The sequence below is a fragment of the Strigops habroptila genome, chromosome 13 (assembly GCF_004027225.2).
Source record: "Strigops habroptila isolate Jane chromosome 13, bStrHab1.2.pri, whole genome shotgun sequence".
In the NCBI taxonomy this organism is placed as follows: Eukaryota; Metazoa; Chordata; class Aves; order Psittaciformes; family Psittacidae; genus Strigops; species Strigops habroptila.
In genome coordinates, this window is record NC_044289.2 from 8,786,931 (window position 1) to 8,804,671 (window position 17,741).

General features: G+C 44.7%; 1 protein-coding gene across 4 annotated transcripts in view; it reads left to right on the top strand.

Annotated features, from left to right (window-relative positions):
• Positions 1-17,741, top strand: part of NFATC2 (nuclear factor of activated T cells 2) — a 90,881-nt gene that overhangs the window by 27,097 nt on the left and 46,043 nt on the right. For all 4 annotated transcript variants that reach the window (XM_030503387.1, XM_030503386.1, XM_030503385.1 and 1 more), the window contains exons 5-6: positions 1,722-1,894; positions 12,240-12,380. In XM_030503387.1, the coding sequence (XP_030359247.1) occupies positions 1,722-1,894; positions 12,240-12,380 (314 nt within the window). The remainder of the gene's footprint in view (positions 1-1,721; positions 1,895-12,239; positions 12,381-17,741) is intronic.

The window sequence follows — 17,741 nt, forward strand, 5'->3', positions numbered from 1 at the left end:
GACTTGAATCTCAAGTCCTTTTGCTGCAGGGACACAATGAATAGCAAGGAGCAGTAGGCAATGGAGGAAAAGTGCATGATTCATTTTACGTTTAAAGGAATAGAAAACATCTCTTCTGAACTCAGCCAAGTGCTTTGACCATGAAATTGCACTCTCTTGTTGTAATAGGTTAACAGAAAAGCAAGTACAGGCACATCTTTTCTGTGTTACTCCTTCCAGTTTTATGGAGGCAGAGGGATGAGGCGGGCACCAGTCTGAAACTTCAGGCTTGAACATGTGCCAGGCAGCAAGAGAGTGATTGCTCTGCAGAGGGAAGAGCTGTATCTCCATCCTTCAGAGTATACTGACGAAATTGGCAGTGCAGCTATATTTTTAAGCCCCCCTGTTTCATCACAAAATCCACATTCTTTCTTTATATATAACCATTTTTTTTTTTTTTTTTTTTTTTTTGGTCAGGAAATATACCTCATTCCTAACAAGTAACCCCGGAGTAATAAACCCCTGCACACATGCAATGGTGAGGAGCAGTGTGGGTGTAGGAAACAGCTTGGGGTTTATGCCTCCCAAAATGTGATTTCAATTCATATCAAAAGAAGAAAAATGGTGTGTCTTTAAAATTGATATCAAAATGGGTTGTCAGTGCCTGTTTAATAACAGTGCTTACTGCACCCTCCAAGGAGTGTTGGTGAGCTGAAGAGCTTGGATTCTCTAAATATTAATTGGCACATTCTCTTAACATAGGTAAGTGTGTTTGCTAGGTTACACTGGACTCTTAAGAAGTTAACCTGCACTTACACCAACTTTAAGTTGCAATGCTGGTTTAAGCAATCCTAATCCCTTTATTGCTGCTCAGCCCCATTCTGCTTCCTACACCCTCCCTTTGTGCAGGGACTCAAATGGGAGCAGAGAACCATTTTCTGCTCTGCCAGACTATTGCTTTAGCTGGGAATAACATCCCTCGCTCTGGAGGATGACACGGTGACCTGGGCCAGGGCTGGACAGCCCAGCTCTAGTGGAAGCACCTACTTTGTCCCAGAGGAGAGAGCAGTTTAGTTGCTGCTTTGGAGTTGAATTCAATGCTTGCATTACAAACTGTGGGAAGATGTGCCTGGGTGGTACGTGAAATTAACTGGTTCAACTGCTGTGATTTCCCCACAGAGCTGAACTAATTTGCCCACGTTCAGGCAATAGCTGCTGTGCGGTCTCGACACGCTGAGCTCTTTGGAGAGCTGGTGGTGGCAGCTTTAATGCTGTCTAGCTCTCAGAGGGCTGCAGCTTATTGCCTGCCCCAGTGTGCACTTCTGGTTCTGGTTCACTCTTCCTGTCCCAGTGTGCTGGGGTAAGCTCTGGCATGTGCACCCTCCTGCTTAGCACAGGAGGGAAACAAGACTTGGGGGTTTAATGTTTGGAGAGTGGCTTTTGCTGTCACCAGGGTAAAGGCCACCCCTAGCCTTAAGATGGGATATACTTTGGACACGCTGAGCCACCGGGCTCAGATCCTTTGGGGAGGGGTCCAGCTGCATCCTGCACTCACTGTGTGTCTGGGATTTCCTCCCCTGGAATTGCTGAAATGACAGTATCTACATCTTAAGCAGAGCAGTACTTGGAGCTACTCTTAACCTGGGGATCAAAGCAAAACAGCTTAATCGTCTTGACTGTCACCTATTTCCAAGCTGTTTGAGATCAGTAATGTTAAGCTAAACAGCATGTGTGTTTGGCAGCATTGACTGCGCAGGGATTTTGAAGCTGAGGAACGCAGACATCGAGCTGCGCAAGGGAGAGACAGACATTGGCAGAAAGAACACCCGTGTCCGGCTCGTCTTCCGTGTGCACATCCCAGAGTCCAACGGCAGGATCATCTCTCTGCAAGCAGCATCAAACCCCATCGAATGCTGTAAGTATCCCCTGAGATTTGATCCTTTTCCGTCTCTTGTAAAAACAAACGTCCCTCTGCTCCAGGCTGGCACTGAGGGGAAAAACCCCAGTGTGTTCAGATAGGCAAACACAAGGCGCTCTACTCTGTCTGCACACTGGGTCTGTGCCACCATTTGCATGACCTGCAGCTCTTACGTATATGCACTTCCTTTCCTGAAACAAGCTTTGGTGGCAGGTGGCTCTTCATGGTGCTTCGAGCCTGTGAGGACAACAGGGGACTTTGGAGCTTTGCAGGGTTTGTGTTGCTGCTGGCTTCTTCTGGCTAGCGGGTCCCTTCTGGGAGCAGGGAGCCAGTGTGAGTGTGCATATAGGGGCGTATATGCATTCCCCTTGTTTGTGTATGAGTATGCAAGCTGCCTGCCTTCCTGGGAGAGGTTTCATTTTGAGTGGAGGCACAACCAGAATGTGTTATCCACAAGCTGGCAGGTGGTTGAGGATTTTGAATTCAAACCTGGGCCAGATCCCAGCACTATGGCAAGTCCTGCCTGCCAGAGGAGTGACCTTTGATCTGAACTGTGGCAGGAATGCATCTGAAATGGAGAAACAGGTTTGATGTAGAGGCTCAAGCACATCCTGGTTATTGTTTTTTCTAGATGTCAGTGCTAAGGGGTGTACAGCTCAGGAGGCTGCAGCAGAAGCAGGGAAAGCCCAGGTTGTTCTGGTATTCCCCTGAGGGATAGAAGATAACCTGCGGGTTTGATCTCTGAGGGGGCAAATCCTAGCAGTGTGTAAGCTGAGAAACCTGCACCTCCCACTCATTTTAATGTACAGGATCCTGAGAAACAGGCCTCTGATGAGGTGCCCCCCATGTCGCAGTCATTTCTGGAAGGGCTCCACCCGCTACGCTGGTTCATGTGCATCCTGTGGTGCTTTTTGTTGGTAAATGGTACCTTTTCAGTGGTTTGGGGATTTCACAAATACACAATGAACAGTTTTCCTCTCCCTTTGCTAAATGACTCACCCCTTTAGCAGAACCTATCTTGCCGTAAGTCATGTGAAGAAAGTCATTGAAGAGTTTCTCGTGTGAGTTCTATTTATTGAGATGCAGGCTTGCTTAAATAACAACTGCTTAGAATAAGAGAGGAACCAATTTTGGATGGGAAATCAAGAGAAATTGTGGCTAGTGAATTACTGATGGCAGCTTTTTAAAAATCAACATAAATGAATAAACAAGGCAAGACTAAGGAGAGGATGATGGATATGTATGATCTTTTGGCAATGTTTATGAGAAGATACTATCAGACCATTTTAGCAGCTCAGTGAAGTCTCTGGGCACTGTGATGTGGAAAGAAGTGGGAGTAGCTACCACCTTTCTCCATAGGAAACTGATATGATCCTGTATGGGACCAGATGGCTTAAACAATAGTGGCCTCCACCCCAAATGTGTCCCTGCTGAAACAAAGAGCCATTTGCTAAAGGAAACATTCAGTAAACTGCAGCTTCTGTGGATGGGAAGGCAATTGTGGCAAAGGATCACCTGGCTTCTCAGTTTCTTCTCTGAAAAGAAGCAGCCCATCGCTATCTGAAATGGAGAGCTACTTGCGCGGGGAAACTCGAGGTGTAACTCCTACGTACAGGAAAACAGCACAAGCACAGAGCAGAGGGTGGATGGTCCCTGGCTCATGCAGGGAGCCCCACAGATCATACCCCAATTATTCAGATTCTCCTACAGGAAAAGCAAGCATGAGTTACCCAGGCATTTCTAAGACCCTTCCACAACTGCGCTTGCTATTTGTGCCCATCACCAAAGAGTGTTCAAGCAGAAATGTGGTCATGGTTTACAGAATAAGATCACATTTTTCTGAACTGTATGTGCACACCTCATTTGCTGTGCAATGACTGCTATTTGCAGTGGCTTGGTTAAGATGCCCAGGCATTTATTCCGAGATACATTTACTTGGATGAGTCTCATGGGCATAAAATAGGCAAGAGTGGAGATACCAGTACAAGTGGCTCGGGTTTATGTAATTAAAATATGAAAATGTTGATTGCACAGAGGACAGCAAAGCTGTATTTGTTCCTCAAGGAAAAAAAAAAAGAAAGAAGTTTTATTTGTGTAGTACTGGATACTGTGGCAATTTGGAGAGATAAGGAAGGACTGTGCATTTCTGAACTCATGGAAGCAGAGCATAAAGTGATCTGGAGTAATAAGCCTCTTCCATTTAGTGTGTATGTTGCATATTTAGCCACATTTTTGCATTTCACTACCACTTCCTGATCTCAGCCCAGTCCTGGGAAGTTGGTTAAAAACATCAGTTGGTTCACCCAGCATTAGTGATGCAGGATAAGTCACGCTAGAGATGATAATCTCAGTTTCTTCTAGACAATCTGCACATGTTGCAGAGCTCAGTCTCCGGTAGGCTCAGGTACTCTGAGAAGAAGGGGCACGCTGAGAATTTCTCCTTGTGTCCCGCGTCCCACCTTTGTGTGCTGCTGGGATTCTCCTTTTTTGCCTTTGTTTACTTTTCCTTTTGGCCACCTGGGAATCCCTTATCCTCAGGGACTCTCTCATAAGATCTCTTCTGTCTGGTAGCTGTTAATAATATCCTGCTGGGAAAGCCCTAGTAAGTAGCAGATTTAAGATAACTGGCCATTTCCCTACCAGTGGGGTTCCCCTGAGATCACTGTTGCTACCAACAGAATATCTGAGTGCTCTCCTCAGCAGAAGCTGATCCTGGCTAAAAACTCCCACTGGTGTCAGCAGATCATTTGCTGCAATGAAGCAAGAACTGTGAAGTATCTGCTTTTCAGGGGGTGATTTGGTTCCACCTCATCTGTGTCACATTCAGCACTTGACAGGTTTTAGGAGGGGATTTCACAGGTTCAAAGCATCATCCGGAGCCAGTTCCTCCCCAGGCAGCTGTGTGGGAGGACCAAGGAGGTGATATGTTGTTAAATGATCAGTTATGCCTTAAAATGGACCTCATATCCAGACAAGCCTGCACATTCAGCAGCTCGCAGCTTTTTTCTCCTGTTGCCTGTTGATTTGTTCTGAAGCCACTGAGGAGGCAGAGACGTTTGAAAGCCCTCTGATAATTGTAGCAACAGGCCATCTATTAGTTAGGAATAAAAAGCCAGAGTCTTGTAGGTGTGGTGCTGTAAAGGTGAGAAGAATCCCTTCTGGGTATTGCTCCACGCTGAAATGGCAGCAAGCCCCATAGGCACTGTGTGAGATGTCCCTGGGATCCGCAGTCGATGGGTCTGTGCAGCAGTATGTTGCTTGGCCCAGGTGCTCTGCGCATCTTGGTGCTGTTAGTTGCAGTGCAGTTGTGCAGGGCTGGGCTTTAAGCATAATCCAGCTTGTGTAGATGAGCTGTTGCTGGGCCAGGCAGGGCTATCACAGAGCTGCTATCAGAGGTGTTGAAATCGCATGTGTTCAAATACCTTCAAACACAGCCCTAATAACAACGATCCACTTGGCAAATTGCCCAAGGAGGGGCTCGCAGTTTGCAGACCTGATCATTACTTTCAAACCATTAAGGAAATTTCTGTAAGTATTAATTTGCTCTGATTTGCCTTTCACTATGAGCTGAAACTCCTTTCTCAGTGAGTAATGGATCTCTGGAGTTGTGTTTCTATTCCTCGGCTGAAGCACCCATGGAGCAGAGAAGGAGCAGTATTGAAGGGAGTTCAGAGTAGCCACATAAGCACCAGGAAGGTAGCTTGGTTTACTCCATGCTGTCAGCAACCAAAAACTGCTTTATGTAAGTGTCTGTGAGATGCGGGTATAAGGCTTAGGAGTATCATCCACGCTGTGTCATGGTTTTTATTCTAATGGATCCTGGTTATCCCTTCCCTTGTTTTGTATAAGCTATGTTTGCAGATACTAAGCTGTGCTCATGAATCCCTTAAAATGCAAACAATTGCACTTGGCATGACAGAAGGAGTTTAAAATCTTGTTCTTATAATAGATATTCCAAGGTGGTGAAAAAACAAAACAAACTTAATTGCTAAAGAACTGTGTGTCCATCTGAGGAATTTAAATAGTTTCTATTATTGACCATATTTTGTTCCACTAAATTGGGTCAAATATCTTATTTCCCTGGAAGTTTCCTTTATTTTTCTCTCCTTCTAGTAGATTTTCCCATAATATTAGGCAATCTGAGCCTATGATATGTGACACATTAATAACTACAGAGGAAAGAGCTAGTCATGTAAAAGAATGTTGTCTTGGCAAACCAGTGAGTGCTTTTCCTCGGCTGGGAGTTGTGCTGGTTGGAATACAGTGGCAGGCAAGAAGGAGCCCTAGTTTGTTGAGATAAAAAAATAGAAACGAATGGTCTCTTTGCATTTGCGAGATACCCATTCGCAAGTTTAACCATAACCATGATTATTATGTGAGTAGCATGGTTTCCAGCTGAATTAAAGGAATTTCTTTTGCCCCTTTCATTTCAACTGCCAGGCAGTCACGCAGTTTGCCGTAAATACAGCTGACACAAAACCCGGTGCTTTTCCTAAAGTGAAAATGTTCTCCCTCTTACAGCACAGAATTTGAAAGCTAATTCTGACAACATTTGCCACTTTTAATGTGCACCCAAAATATTTCAGTCTGGAAGGTCTGAGTCAGACAGAAGGAAAATGCCCGCCCTTTTTGCAGGCTGCAAGCCTCGCTACGAGGATGAGCTCCTGTTTATATCTTGTCTTTGCAGTACCGCAGTTGGTAAAAGCAAGCACGCCAGCGTATTACGTAGAGCATGGAATCTGAGCATAATTTAAGCTCATCAGATCTCCTCCGCAAGGGGTTAAAGGGAAATGCCGTACGTACCCACAGAGATGATTGACAGAGAAGTGAACCGAGGCCATGGTTTTCCTGTCATTAATCACATGCTGGTTTGGTGAGCTGGCTGCAGTTCATAGAAAGTATCATACTTATCTGACACTGCTGCCATCAGTGCTTGTCACTCCTCCTTTGCAAGGACATCGTAAATTATGTGCAGAGAAAAAGGTGGAGAAAAGCCCTCTATTTTTGGTGCTTTTTTTCTTGGATGGCTCTACACAAACTGCTGATTAAGTCTTGCTGGCAACAGATTGGAAAGTGTTGTCATTCATATCAGGTTCTTCTTTTCATAGCTTTTAGGTTTTCAAGGTTCCCCAATCTAATCACAAGGGATGGAAATCTGCTTTATTTACTTGATTCTCACCTAAGTATTCTACTGCCACATGCTCCTACCAGGAGGTAAATCATCCCATCCCTCTGATTAGAAGACTGCTGCCCTCCAGGGTGCATTACTGGTGTCTATCTGCCTGCAGGAGATGTCTCCTGTCCTTGGTCCTCCCCTGGCTCCCATACTGCAGCTCCCTAGCCTTTCCTTCTCCTCCCAATAGAGAGCTCAGGGTGCTTCTGCATGTGGTGAATGGGATCAAAGTCTCTCAGGACAGTAATGCATTGGACAAGCATTGGGCACAGGAGTTCTGCTCCTATCAATCCTACCACAGGCAGGCAGATTGTGGTAATTAAACACAGTGTGACAGGAGGAATGAAATATTTACTTTGGCTCATTAAGGTTTGCACTGAGGTGGAAGAATTAATCCCACTACAAATTACACCTCTACTATTGTTTCTGCGGTTCAGGGGCTTTTTTTTAGCAGCAGACATGCAGCTCTATCTCCTCTTCTCAGATCCAACAGAAATCAGTGGCTGGAGCCAAGAGCCTTTGGGGGTTTGGAAAGACAAGTCAGGAGTAGTGAGTCACAGCTTGAAGGCTTCCAGCAAGCTGGGGTGAGCTGGGGCTCCCCAGGGGAGGGTACAGTCAGGGGTGTCCAAAGAGGGACCTAGACATGTGGCCTGGGATACTGGCTCCCCAGCAATCAGAACTGGGAAGCCAGTTGTGAATGCACCTCTTCTAAGTAGCCACATTTTTTGGTTTACTTGGCTTGTGATGACATTAGAGCTAATGAGATGTGATGCTAGCTTTGCCTTCACTGAGCTGCAGGTGAGCCTCAGTCCTGCTCCTTGTAATTGTCCAGGGTAAGTTGCCTACTGAGCTCTGGTCAGCTATGGGGATAACAGGTAAACCTGAGCTCAGGATTCAGTTTTCCAGCTGCCAGAAAGACTCTGTGGAGCAGATTTCACTCTAGCAGCTATTCTTTGGCCTCTGTTTACACGGAGGTTTGCATGGAGGCTTTCAGTCCCTCTGCAGAAGATGGCACTGAGATAGTGCGCTGATACACAGAAGCTGTAGAGTATTTCTTACCTGGAAGTGCTGGTCAGATGGTGCAGAGTTCACAAGCCTGTTCCTCGTGAGAGGAAGATCACATTAGTGTTTTTGCTTTGCCTACATTACCCGATCTATCGTCCTTATTGCACACGTGGGGAGAGAGACTGCCCAGACGGTTCCTCTCTGGAGGCTGTTAAGAGACATTTAGCTTCATTTAAGACTCCTCATAAAACGAGTCAGCTTTTGGGCAAGACAAGGCAGTGCCTGGAAGTCCTCCAAGCCAGTAGAAGGAAACACGCTGCTCAGGCAGGGCTAGAACTGCTCGTCCCACGAGATCCATGCAGGAGGAGCGCTGATGGGGAGAGCTGGGCAGCGTGGAGGGAAAGGGGCTCTTAGGTGGAGCTAGGATTCCCTAAGGAGCATGTTAGGGAATACAACTGAGGTTGTCACTTGGAACCTGCTAGCAGCAATGGGCAACACTGTCCTGGGGGAGATGTGGAGCTGCAACAGACTTATCCAGGTAATCAGTTGTCTCAAGATATCCTCTTTTTCTGTAAAAGCCAAATAGCCTCTCTGCTGAAAAAGGAATAGTTATGTATGCTCCACACAGGTGGGGAAGCAAGAAACATCTTCACCCTGCTGTGGCACACTTCCTTACAGTCATCTTATAGGCTTGTGTGTCCCATGCGAAGCATTCAGCCTGCTGACCCAGAGGTTTAAGCCATCTTAACTTTCCCCCACTTGCTGGCATAGGGAAAGGGGACAAAGGCTTAAGATTGGGTTAAGATGAGCCTGGGTGGGCTGTGGGCAGTGGCTGGGTGATACGGGCGGGGGAGGCAGGGCAAGGGGCTGCTTCCATCCCAGGCTGAGGGTCGCTGGAGGTGGGCAGTGCTCTGAGACAGCAGCTCCCTTTCTTCTCTTGTATCGCTGCATGCATTGTATTTCTTGGCACCATGCATCCATGACATCTTGATTTGCAGACAGTCAAATAAAATAGAAAAATAATGTCCCCTGTTAATAGGTCGACACACTGCTCCAGGCCAAGTGTGAGTATTTCTATAGCATTTGCTTTGCTGCCTTATGTCAGTAACTGTTGCCATTGAAAGTAAACACCCCAACTGGTTAAATCAACAGTGTTTTGTTTATTCAATGCTCATAAACTCCAGTAGCTGTAGGTCACTTTATGAAGTGCCAACCCCTGGGGGAAGAGAGGGAATAGTGTGAAATTATTGCATGCAGTCCACCCATCATGAGTCTTAGAGGAAGGGGATTTATTGGCAATTAATATTTCTTGCAGGGGATAAAAAAAGTAATCCTATTGAGGCAGCTCTATGCTGAACCGTGAGCCTCCTTACTGGTAGAAATGGGGAATGGGGTGAAACCTTCTTATAGGCCTGGGTAAAAAACAAAGATCTTGGAAAATGAAAAGTGGAGGCTTTTTTTAGCCAAGGGTTTGCAAACTGCCCGGTGGGAGGAGAAGATTGCAGGTAAAACGAGGCAGAGGAAACCTGGTGCTCAGTAGGTACCTGAGTTCCCCCACCTTTCCCTTTAGCATGTTGTCTACATTGAGAAACTCAACTGAAACACTTCCGAATGGTATTATTCTGCAGCACATACAAAAAACACATGGGGTTTTAACACCTACAAATCACGACCAATCTCGTGTCAGGGCAGAAGCAGTTTTGGAGACGCCCGTAGCCTGCTCGTGCTGTACCATGCTACTGGCCATGGGGCTGTGGCGGCACGGAGCCATGCTGAGGAACCCACAGAACACTTCTGCCCATCACAGGCTTCCAGGCAGCGCTGCTGAGGGGGACAGAAGGGTGTTTGGCTTGGCTGAGGGGGACAGAAGGGTGTTTGGCATTTCCTAAGAGCCAGGATGCACGTTCCCAGTGAACCAGCTGTCCTCCCGGCTCCCTGGTAGGTCGCAGCGTACACAAACACTGTGCTCTATGGAAGTTGGATAGAGGCTTGGTCTTCAGCAGTCATTTCCAACTTGCTGAGATCCAAAAGTAATTAAGATGAGTCAGACGGTTATTTCCAGGCTAAAATTTGTCCTTCCTCATCCTGAAGAAGCCTTGAGAACCACTGATCTGTGGGATGTCAGTACAAAGTTCTGTATTAAGACACTGAAATCTGAAGGAGATGTAAATTAATCTGGAATTTTGATGATCTGGGATGCTTTGGAAGTGAAATTTGGGGATCAAGTAGGAATAAAGAGTGTACAGGGCAAAGCTTAAATGTGTTTTCTGTTGACTATTGTAGACATGTTTTTGGTTATTGCTATTTACTCTTAAACCTTTGAGGTTACAAATCTCTCTCTGTGATAAATCCAATTATGAACTCATCAAAAATTTGAGTATTTAGGGAAAGGAATTAATCATAGTCCATGTGAAAGAAATTAGCAGCTTCTGTGAAAATAATCTGAATATATATTCTTAATTGGCAGTATCTTAGCCCAGCTGCTGTTATATATTTGAAGGGAACAATGAGTCATAAGGTTGTCTTAAATAGGTTTTTAAAACTGCCTCTCAAATGTCATAAGAAAGTTACAAATATGAAATTATCCATATTTTTAACAAGAGCAAAAATTCTGTGTCATGACTGGCAGAAAGAGTTCAGCTGAGCTTGTCCTCGCTAGGAGAGTTGCTCGTCACTTCTACAGACACCTGTCTGACAGGTTTAATGCTTGTGTTTTCCCACCAAATACCCTAGCATTTTCTTCATATGGTGAGAGGATTTGTACAGCTCACACTGTGGCCAAGAGCTGTTGGATTTTTCGCCTTCTGGAGGTTGCGCAGCAGTAAAATGGTGCCGGGCCCAGGTCACAGAAAGCACAGCTTTGCCTGTGTGCGAGTGGATGGCTGACATATAGGATAAGATTTCATTCTTTTTGGCTCAGCAGCCAACGGTGTTCAGCGAAGGGAAGACACAAGTGCTCAGGGCCTCTCTTGGGAGCAGGCTCTTTGTCAGAGAAAGTTAAAATGCAGCCAAGGCAGCTGTTAAATAGATGAGCGGCATCCTCCAGAGGCTTTTCCAGTTGGGTTGGATGAATCTGGAGGAGTTTGAGTGCAGGTCATGAACTCGCAGTTCACCAGACCCAAACTGCTGCCCACCTGGTCTCGTCATAGGGAAGCTCATGATATTTTCCAGCTGTCTGCGTTGCAGGGATCAATTCTTGCATCTTCACTTTCTTCTTCTCCTGCCGATTCTTAGGAAATGGTTGGAAATGGGCTTGCAGGGATGGTGACCAGGACTCTCTGAAGCTTTTCTGACCATGCAAATGGCTGTTTTAATGGGATGAGAAAGTGGAGAGATGGTGTTATCCTGGTTTTCTGGCTGGGGAAATAGAGAATAACTTGTCAAAGTCACACTTGAAGTTTGTGGCCAAGAACAGTAAAGACCTTAGAAAGCCTTGATCACATACACATCTATCTGGATTCCACCCTACCTTTTCTTTCCTTGCCTTTTATAATCAAACTCAGTCTGCAGCACAGGCCCTGCTTCCCAGATGTTCAGGCCTCTGCAAAACAGGCTTGAAAAAGCCCTGGCTGCAGCAGTCCTGATGTGACCCCTCCTGCTCGCAAACACAGCTTTGTGATTGCCCCTCTTGTTGTGTTCACAAGGCTCGGTGCCTGCACATGGAGACAGTGCTTTTGTTGGCAAATATACTGTTCCAGGCTGAGAGTAGTCCCTGTTCTGTAGGAGGCAGTGGACTTTTGTAGAAAAGGTTTATTTTTATTTTTTTTCTGAAGGAATTCAGTGTTATTCAGTGGAATCCTCTCTGCAGGTGGAATTTTTGGGCTCCAGGGCTGTAGTGTGCCTGCACTTGAAAATTTGGCCATTTATTTGGAAACAGACATGGGCAAGTTCCAGCTCATTCATCCAAGCTGTCCTTTCTCAAGGACAAGGAGTAAGGCCAGCACAGCTGAAACACTGCAGCCAGCTCCTGAATGTTTCCAAATAAAATGCCTTGAGTAAGTTTATTTTTCCCTCTCAAACCTAAATTTAGCACCCTGGAGAAGCTGCTTTGGCAGTCAGTGGATGGTAACAATGACAAGATCGATCTGTGGATAGTTCTGGGAAGATTTGGAAAGTCCTGGTAAAACAGAGTTGGTTTCATTCATGTCTGCAATTTGTCCACAGCCCAAAGGTCTGCTCATGAACTTCCAATGGTTGAAAGACAAGATATTGATAGCTGCCTCGTTTATGGAGGACAACAGATGATCCTGACTGGACAAAATTTCACAGCAGAGTCCAAGGTGGTGTTCACAGAAAAAACGTCAGGTAAGGCAGGTTTTTTTCCTAACTTTTCCTAATAGGATAAGGCAAATCTGTAGTGCTGTTGTGTCTCATGGTCTCATCCTAAGATTTGTGCTCATTAGTAACTCTCCTTGCGTGAGTAATCCCATTCAGGTTCATGTAAGTAAAACCAAATCAGTTGACCTAACCATGTGAGTAAAATTGGACCTGGGGGCAAATACTTGTGTTATTGGTTCACGAATACAGACACTGGGAATCAGCTGGAATAGGATATGTTATCAAAGAAATGAGATGACCATTGCATGTTCCTCTATGCTTGTTCAGTCTCATGTTTAGTGAATGCTACTGCAGGAATCATAACTGAACTTAACATTTTTTTATTGATGTGAACTACAGGCAAAGATTGTGTTTTCTTCCATTTAGATGTCTGTGGTGGAGAATGTACATAATGTGTATTTTATATCAAAATGAAATTATTTTTCTACACACACTGAGACACAAGAATACATCACTTCATCTTCCATGTTTTTTTCAGATATTTTTATACAGGCTGAGACTCTAACAAACCATATTCAATTCAAAGAGAAAGGCCAAAGGCCTCCTGTTACAGCCCAATGCTACTTTTTTCTCCAGTAGAGCTGCTTCTTTTAAAATATGTTTTGCCAAAGTTTTCAGGTAACCTTGCAAGCTCTTGAGTAATCACAAAGGTGAAACGAGTGGCAGACTGTAGGTTCTCTCTCTTTTTCCTTTCATATAAGTCTACTTATTTGCTTGATTTGCACAGAGCCAGTACATGATGGTTCCAAGCCCTGACTGGTGTTGAATGAATGTAAATAAATAATAGGAATAAAGAATGGTTACTAGAAGTTTAGTTGCCTAGGATCACCTTTTCTGTCTTTCCTGAGCTCTCTGTGTTCTGTTTTCATAATGGCATGCTATAATAAACATTACTTGATTTCTAACTCAAAGAGTACCTGGCCCCAGAAAAAATACTTAGCATAATCTAACGGTTAAGGTGGGCAGCAGAAATCTAGGTTTTCTTGTTTACAGGTGGAACAAACAAATCCATTCTGATGAAGTTACCTGTTTTTTCAGAGCTGAATTGTTTCTAGTATCATATGCATGCAGGCATTTCATCTCGCCTCACTAAGCAGCATGTGTATTTTATTGGATTTTCTAAGGCTTTTGCTAGAGGACATTTGTTTCTTTGTAAATGGTCTGGACTTGTTTAACTTACCCTTCATTAGGCTTGATTTTTTGTATTCTAAATACTGTGCTCTGCACATATAATAACAACGTCCAGGGATCCAAAAAGCACTTTGCAAATATGAAGTGCCAGGTTCTGCCATCCTTTACTCCTGTCGATTTCAGCGAGACAAAGGACTCTGCAGTACAAAGGGCATCAGCCTGTTTTATGTAAACGTCGTGTTCCCTTTGTGCTGTTAAGAAAACATGTCGCTCTCATGTTTTCTGTGGGTAAACTGAGGTAGAGGCAGCTTCAGTGATATATCTTGTGACTTGCAAGGGATTTAAGAAATTGCATTGCCAAAGTGAAAAGCATCTTCATGATTTATGGGGTAATGCCTTTGGCAAAAAGCAAGATTTGATCCAAAAATCAACGTATGTGGGCATCAGCTGGTGACATGGGGCGGAAGGAAGCATGTTGTGGGTCCCTATTTCTTCCCACACCACCAGCAAGCCGTGCTATTTTACAGCAAGAATGAAAGGCTCTGGGCCTCTGAACTGTGGAGGTTCAGATGAGTCTGTGCAGTCAGAGCAATTTTCTTGGCAGTCTGTATTTCCTTTTAAGCCTGTGTATTAATTCCTTCCCACTGTGCTGCCACTGTTCCGTCGATGTCAGCGAATCGTGAAGGTGCATGGGAACATGCTTGGCAGCCCGTGGCAGTACCTGTCCCAAGAATGTTTTGCAGTAACTAAAGGAGATGATACACCAAAAGGAGGTAGCTTTTAATGCCATTTCGAGGAAACATCCAAAACGCCCTGCCCCTATTTCCATATAAGAGCAGAGAAGGCTCTGGCTGGAATAGATGTTAGAAAGTAAAAAGAACAACAATATTTTCCACACTAAATCTAAAGCTTTTCTTCACTGCTGGGGAAACTGCACTTTTGTTGTTCTTTTTTTACCTCCTGGTAGTGGAGAGCCATGACTTATCCCAGCGGCAGTGCCCAGTCTGGAGCAGGGATTTGCATGCTGGTGTTCCATATCCTGCTTCCCCACCACCCTTCAGTCTCTGCAAGCAGTCTCAGTCTGGTGGACTTTGAATAAATGACTGGCAGAGAGGGAATTTACAGCATGGGAGGCCCAGAGTCAAATCTTTGCTCTGAATCAGAAGTCTGTGTAGTTTGCAGTGGGTTATCTGGGGACTCTGCTGAAGGCAAGCTAGTTCTCTGTATATACATGCACTGTTTTATGCTGCAGCGATACCTCTTACAGATACACTCAGGGACTTTTAAGTGAAGATTGCTTTCTTTAATAGGTATATCTTAAGGTGAGAAAGGTTAAGAAGCTGAGCTGGATATGCAAATTGTGCAGGGGCCGATCAGACTCTGGCTGCAGCAGATTGAGAAATAAGCCTTTGTGCTTGGGTTGTCAGAGGTTAATGAGAGTCCCAGGCTTGCTTGAAAATTAAGGTCTTATGCACCTGTGACTTTCAGCTTCCCTCATTGTACATTGCAGACCATTTTAATTATCACTACCAAGGCCATGCTTAGTTGTCATTGCGTTAGGCTGCATGAACATGGAACAGAAGGGCCCATTTCATCAGCCCAATTTAACAATTAGAAATGTCACTGGGTGGAAGGAGGAGGTGGATCCTGTGCTCGCCTCAGGGAGCTCACTCGCTGCAGATCCAGGCTGCACAGCACCTTGCAAAAAGCGCTGATAAGCTGCTCAGAAGCAAAGTGAGCCACAATAAACATCCCGGTGGGTGGATAGCGTGTCGCTAGTGTGACCCTGTCATTGTTGCGCCCTCTTCCAGGGCATGACACTGCCCCGGGGAGCCTGTGAAACAATCACACCTCTGTGAAGGCAGGAAGATGCACCAAGCTCGCATGGTTTTCTTTGGGTTTCATTTTAACAGCTCACAAGCTTTGTCTATGCTAGCAACTGGTACTTGATTTCCCACTTCTGCCACCAGTTTTAGCTCTACTAGTAACAACAAGGCTGAGAGCTTGATAACCATCTAATAGCTTTTGGTGTGCTGTACTCCGTAGAGCTCCTTGACTTGGCTTGTTTGTCAAGTGTTTAAAGTGAGAGAAGCAAGACTCTTTTCCCCAGAAAACCTTTGTGCAGGTATCTTTGTGCAGTGAGATACTCTCCTGTTAATTGTTTCACAGACTCCAAAATCTGGGTGCACCTTGAATCTGGGGTCTGGATCAGTGTCTGCAATGAAGTGGATGCTGAGGTGGCAGCAGTCAGCAAAACTGAGGAAACTGCTGTTGGGCCTCACAATTGTAAATTAAATTTTATCCCTCAGGCAGACACTTAAAACCTATTTCAGTTTCCTGTGGATCTTGTAGGCAATTCTTCACTCACTACTAGCAACACAGAGAAATGTAGAACTGTTCATATGTGACCAAAATACAACATGCTTCTAAGAATAATAATGGATAGTTTTTATTTCTCTGCTACACAGCACTATAGGTATGTATATTTTTCCCTAGAAATACCTGGAAAATTAGTATTTCCCAAATTATCCTGGGATGTCATTATGAAAACAACTGTCTTGTATTATGTGTACTACAAATTATTGCAATGAGCTCGCCAATGAGAAGTCTGAAAAAGTCTCTCATTTTAGGCTTGTGACAGGAAATGGCAGCAGGAAGCGAACTGAAGGGGCTGGAGCTCAGTGCTCAGTGTGTGAGCAAGAGGATAAAGTACTTGCATGTGAAATGCTGATGCATAAATAGAGTTCATTTTCTTAATGGTAAAGTTTACCAACATGCAAGCATTATAGTTTTGAGTTATCTTTAAGGTTATCTCTTCCTGCTGAACGATTGTGATCTGTAGCTGCTGTAAGCCAGGAGAACTCATAAATACAGTACAGTCAGTCCAGCACAAAAAAGCAGAGTTTGACTGAAGCAATTATAAGATCTGAACTCAGAAACACATAACTGAGCCCAGCTAAGTAAAAATAGGTCAGGGGAAGCAACTAGATTGGATTGTACAAATAGAAAATATTGAAGTGCTTGTATTGTTTTAATTTTAATCTGGACGAAAGAGTTTGAAAAGTAGTCTTACGCCTATCAAGGATTTGGAATATGCTAAAGGTCAAGGGTATTAGTGTTTGGTTGGGGCCCAGATCTTATAATGTAGTTTAAAAAAAAAAAAGGTTTGGAATTCCCCCTTTTATTTGTTTTAATTGTCATGTAATAATTTGCAAGTCAGATGTTGGTGGTTGCATTGTGTTTACTCCCATTTGTGTACTGGTTACTGCTGCTGTGCTGTGAGTGATAGAGGAGTCTCGTGTTTCTCTGGGAGAAAAGTGCAAATGGACTGTGCTTTCCTCTGCCAAACTCTTATGGTGGCCACATGGACATCATGAATCATCGCTAGGACAACGTGGGTGGTGGAGGAACAACCCAAACAGAAAGCATACATCTTTGGAGTAGATCCACCATAAATCTTTTAATTCAGCCACGCAGGGTAAAGAGAGGAGGTGGTGCTCTCTGTGCCCTTTGAACTGGTGCAGCTGTCAAAGCCTCTAAAGAATGGACACTCAAAGTCCATTTGACAAAAGTATATCTTACCAGCTCTAGATTCAAGCAATGGACTTCTAGTTTCTTTTTCCCTTGAGTTTCTGCATGCCTGTCACCTCAGTGGTCTTTTCATGACAATGGTTTCTTAGGGTGCTAATAGCTAGAGCAGGTGAGCTTGAACATACTTGAGTGTCTACTGGTTTCAGAAGAGCCCACCATAGGGCAAGATCGGGACCATTGTGTTCAGTGTGTCGGTGATGAGTTGAGGTTTTCATCTGCATGGTGCCCAAAATGCTGTGTCTAAATGGAGGCATTTGCCTTCATACCTTAGAAATGAACCACAAAGCCTGTGCCAGGATACCAAGACCCACAAGCACAATCCTTTCTTCTTCCCTCCATCCATTCTACCTCATACCTCCAATGGCTCCATCCTGTACCCCCTTTGGAATATGTGGCAGCTTTACTAACATATCTGAAATATGATTTACAGAGTTTGTTTCTCCAGGTTGGGCAGTAGCATTCATCCTTCATGCACAGCAGGAGCAGTATCACGCTGCTTGAGATGTGCATCAGGTGTCCAACCTTTGCCCATCCTCTTTGAGGCTGGGGAACCTCTGCTTCTTTTTATGTGTTGCTGTCTGTTGGGAATTGCTGTAGGAGGTGGGC